The following is a 4,562-nucleotide window of genomic DNA, read 5'->3' as shown; positions in this document are numbered from 1 at the left end:
GGAACAGTCCGGAAGAAGGGTCCTCCCCTTCTTGGACCCTTCGGCCTCCCCCGTTGGGGAAGCCTTCCTCTTCTTCTCTACCCCCGCTGGGGGACAGGCCTCTTTCTTCTCCTCCTCGTCTTCGTGGGAGGAGTCCGCCTCGGAGTCATCGGGCGATGAGTCCGATAACACCTGGCGCCGGGAACTCCTCCGGGTTCCCGTGGCCTTCTTCTTGGCCTTCTTCTCCGGCACCACGTAAGGCGCCGGGTCCAGCAGCCCCGTCAAACGGGCGTCCGCTGGGTCTTCTGGAAGGGGAGCCGGACAGTTAACCTACCCGTACGTCTTCTGCCAGGCCTGTTAAAGGTAATGGGAGTTTAGATCCCGCATAGAGTCAAACTATGGAAAACAACTGTCCCGTAAAGGGTAATATCGCTTACCTCGCCGGCTTGACGCTGCGAGCTGAATCCGCGATCTTCGGTAGCGGATGCGGGAGCCTCGGCGCCCTTGAACAGCACCCTCCAGGCCTCTTCGTGTGTAGTGTCGAAGAGCCTGCTCAAGGTCTGGTGCTGTGCCGGATCGAACTCCCACAAGTTGAAAGCCCGCTGTTGGCACGGGAGAATCCGGCGGATGAGCATGACCTGGACTACGTTGACAAGCTTGAGCTTCTTGTTCACCAGGGTTTGGACACATGATTGGAGTCCGGTCAGCTCCTCCGAATCGCCCCACGTCAGGCCCTTCTTTTTCCAGGAGGTGAGCCGTGTGGGGATGCCAGATCTGAATTCGGGGGCCGCTGCCCATTTAGGGTCACGTGGCTCGGTGATGTAGAACCACCCCGATTGCCATCCTTTGATGGTTTCCACGAAGGCGCCTTCGAGCCAGGTGACGTTGGGCATCTTGCCCACCATGGCGCCTCCGCATTCCGCTTGGCGACCGCCCACTACCTTCGGCTTGACATTAAAAGTCTTTAGCCATAAGCCGAAGTGGGGCTGGATGCAAAGGAAGGCCTCGCACACGACGATAAACACCGAGATGTTGAGGATAAAATTCGGGGTAGATCATGGAAATCCAGACCATAGTAGAACATGAGCCCCCGGACAAATGGGTGGAGTGGGAAGCCCAGACCGCGGAGGAAATGGGGAAGGAACACCACCCTCTCATGGGGCCTGGGGGTTGGGATGAGCTGCCCCTCGTCGGGGAGCCGGTGCGCGATATCGCTAGACAAATATCCGCCCTTGCGCAGCTTTTTGATATGCCCCTCCGTGACGGAGGAGGCCATCCACTTGCCTCCCGCTCCGGACATGGTTGGAGAAGGTTGAGGTGAGATGTGCGGACTTGGGCGCTGGAGCTCGAGTGCGCGGAAATGGATAAGCAAAGGAGGAAGAAGGTGTAGGTAAAAAGGTGGATCCTTATCCCCTTATATGGACGGACGAAGCTATGCGTCCCCACCAACCTGATAAAACTCGCTTATCTCCCAAGCGCCGCAATCAATGGCGCAGTTGGGTTACCCACGCCCGTATTGATGAGAATCCTGGAATAAGGAGACACGATCTCTGCTTTGACAAGACGTGCCAAGGAAACCGCTTCGCTAAACGCGCTGAGGTGGAACAAAAAAACAATTCGAATAAAGGCTTGGCCGTGGTGTGACGTCATGTCACGAAATACGTCAGTAGATTGAACTTGTATAAATATTATTCTCTCTACGGTTGTATGTGGAATTTATTTTGCAGAGCCGGACACTATCCTGGTGTTCAAAACCTTCTATGAATTATTCAGAGGAGGAACCCGCCTTGCAATGCCGAAGACAATGTGTGCGCCGGACTCGTCGTCATTAAAGCCTGGTTCAGGGCTACTGAGGGAGTCCTGGACTAGGGGGTGTCCGGATAGCCGAACTATCATCTTTGGCCGGACTCCAAGACTATGAAGATATAAGATTGAAGACTTCATCCCGTGTCCGGATGGAACTTTCCTTGGCGTGGAAGGCAAGCTTGGCGATACGGATATGTAGATCTCCTATCCTTGTAACCGACTTTATGTAACCCTAGCCCTCTCCGGTGTCTATATAAACTGGAGGGTTTTAGTCCGTAGGACGAACAATAATCATACCATAGTCTAGCTTTTAGGGTTTAGCCTTCTTGATCTCGTGGTAGATCTACTCTTATATTACCCATACCATCAATATTAATCAAGCAGGAGTAGGATTTTACCTCCACCGAGAGGGCCCGAACCTGGGTAAAAACATTGTGTCCCTTCTTTTCTGTTACCATCCGCCTAGACGCACAGTTCGGGACCCCCTACCCGAGATCCGCCGGTTTTGACACCGACAGCGATGTTTCGCCTGTTGGTTTCGTTCTTGTTCGGGTCTGTGACGCTGCCATGTGGCTTTATTTATAAAGTCGGGCTATGGCCTTTTCTCAGAAAAAAAACATTTTAGTCGCTATGGACAGGTGAAACCTTCTGACTTGCGCGATGTTCGTGCAACGAATCCGACAAGAGAGAGAGAGCGCGCGCCAGGATTGGCCTCCCTCGTTCGCCAGTTGCTTTTCCGATGGTTGTTAGGCGGAACGTTCGCTAGTTAGCTTTTTCCATGGTTATTGGGCGGAAATAGCTTTCGGTGTCGAACTCGGACCGCACCCCTTCACCTCTTCTTTTTTTTTTTCCGACAGCTCCAGGCCCCTTCATGGCTGTTGTAATCTGCAAATAAATTATGTGTCCTTTCAAATCTGGAAGACCACCGAGCCGAAAGCCAATCATCATGAAGGATCTCTCCGTCCCAAACCAATCATGTACTCCTACTAGGCATAAAAACGACGTGTTAACCGGGTACTGTTTGCTTTCTCCATCTTACAGGTACTAGCCCACAACATTCACTAACAAACAACATATCACTCTCACAGTGACTTTTGAGGAGGCGTCCAAGCTTCAAATTCGCGTGGAGCACGATGATTACGATGCGAATTAACGCATGTTCAGAATAAATCAAACAGATGAAAAGTCAAGGCTGAGAAACAATAATGCACTCCTGCTTGATTAAACAAACTGATATGAAGCAAGGAGGTCAGTGGAGGGAGCTCTAGCCTATACCCATGACAAAACAGAAGCAGGAGCAAGCTGCCACCCCCGGCCCCGCTCTCTTCTCCCTCCACCCTACACTTTTCTTCCTATTCTCGTCGCTAGATACCAACTTCCAGTTCACCCCCGCCGCGACCAAGAGGCAGCCGGCGACGAGGAAGGCGGACGAGGACGAACCTTCGCACTCGCAGGGCGATGACGGGAGGCCGGCGGCCATGGATCATGTCAGGAAGCGCCACCAAGAGAAGGGCTTCCTCTATGACTGGTCAGTAAATTACATGTACACAGGCGCACGCTTGATGCTGTTGTTCTATCTCTTCTTGGTGCCTGCTTGCAGAGTTGCAGTAGCGTCCGTGTCATTGATCTAAGGGTTTTGTATGGCTGCAACTGTGGAAAACATATATGTGTACATAATATGTGGTGCGTCATGTTTTCTTCCTTCATTTGATTGCTGCAGCTTCTTCATGCTGTGCTGCTGCTTCTTCTGCCATGAGGCCTGCGAGCACTGCCGCAAGCGCTTCTGCTGCTGCCGCAACAAGGACGAGTGACCGACCAACCGGTCCGGAATCGGCGCGCATCCGAAGATAAACCTTGTGGATTTGCGATTGTATATTTTCAGTTTGGTTGCCAATTTGCACCATTTTAGTGCACTGGTATATTTTCAGTCCGTGTGTGTACATCTGGAATTGGTCTTCCCCTTGCTTTGCTGATGCCCCTGCATCTCAACACTGTACAACAAGAGACGCAGAATGAGAAAACTGTGGTATTTAGCAAGATGCATACATACGCTCTTTCTTGTAGTTGCTGTCGTACAATTTCAGTCTGTTGTTTTTGCCTATGATTCACACAAACGCTGCCTCTCCTCTCTCTCCATTTCTGCATCATCTGAAGAAAAATGCAGTCCCGATGACATTGCCTGGCTAGGAAGTGCCCAACGTGCTTGGAAGTACAGTAAGCAGTGGCTGAGCCAATATGAGCCATGTATCCGGATTTCCAATACAGTGAGCTACTGAATCAAGCTTGCAAGGGGAAAAGAAAGAAAGAGATGTGACACCCGACCGAACTAACAGAAAAATGGTGCGTACGACACTATGTTTGTCGCAGAAAATACTCAAAGCATGATTGGTCTCTGGGTCCCCTTTGTTTTGCATGATTTTCACAACGAAATTCATTTCCTATAATCCTGGCACAGCCGTCATCTGAGAGCGACTCTAGCGGTCATATATGATCAATAGCCACAATAATTGGCTGCACGACGATTTTGCCCACAAAGGCCGATCTTGCAGAGTCGCCATTCCGCGCTCGAATGCCATATTTGAAGATCACTCTGAATCGAGCCGGCGAGTCTCCATACTTGGAAGTAAACCTGATCATTTGTCGGGCCGGGTCGGGTTCAGGCCGGGCTTGACAAAGCCCGAAGGAAAAATCCCAAGCCCGAGCCTGGCCCGAAGTACATGAACAGTGGCATTTCTTAATTAAATTAATTATTTTTGAGATATTATATTAATTTATTA

General features: G+C 51.0%; 1 protein-coding gene across 1 annotated transcript; it reads left to right on the top strand.

The window, feature by feature from the left end:
- The first annotated feature begins 3,008 nt into the window (after nucleotides 1-3,008).
- Nucleotides 3,009-3,832, top strand: LOC123134064 (uncharacterized). The gene is made up of 2 exons (XM_044553412.1): nucleotides 3,009-3,313; nucleotides 3,506-3,832. Exons 1-2 carry the CDS (start codon nucleotides 3,063-3,065, stop codon nucleotides 3,594-3,596), a joined length of 342 nt encoding a protein of 113 aa, XP_044409347.1. The 5' UTR covers nucleotides 3,009-3,062; the 3' UTR covers nucleotides 3,597-3,832.
- The last annotated feature ends 730 nt before the right edge of the window (nucleotides 3,833-4,562 follow it).

The sequence above is a fragment of the Triticum aestivum genome, chromosome 6B (genome assembly GCF_018294505.1).
Source record: "Triticum aestivum cultivar Chinese Spring chromosome 6B, IWGSC CS RefSeq v2.1, whole genome shotgun sequence".
NCBI classification, from domain to species: Eukaryota; Viridiplantae; Streptophyta; class Magnoliopsida; order Poales; family Poaceae; genus Triticum; species Triticum aestivum.
The sequence above is the reverse complement of the archived record's forward strand: the minus strand, read 5'-3'. Positions and strand labels throughout refer to the sequence as shown.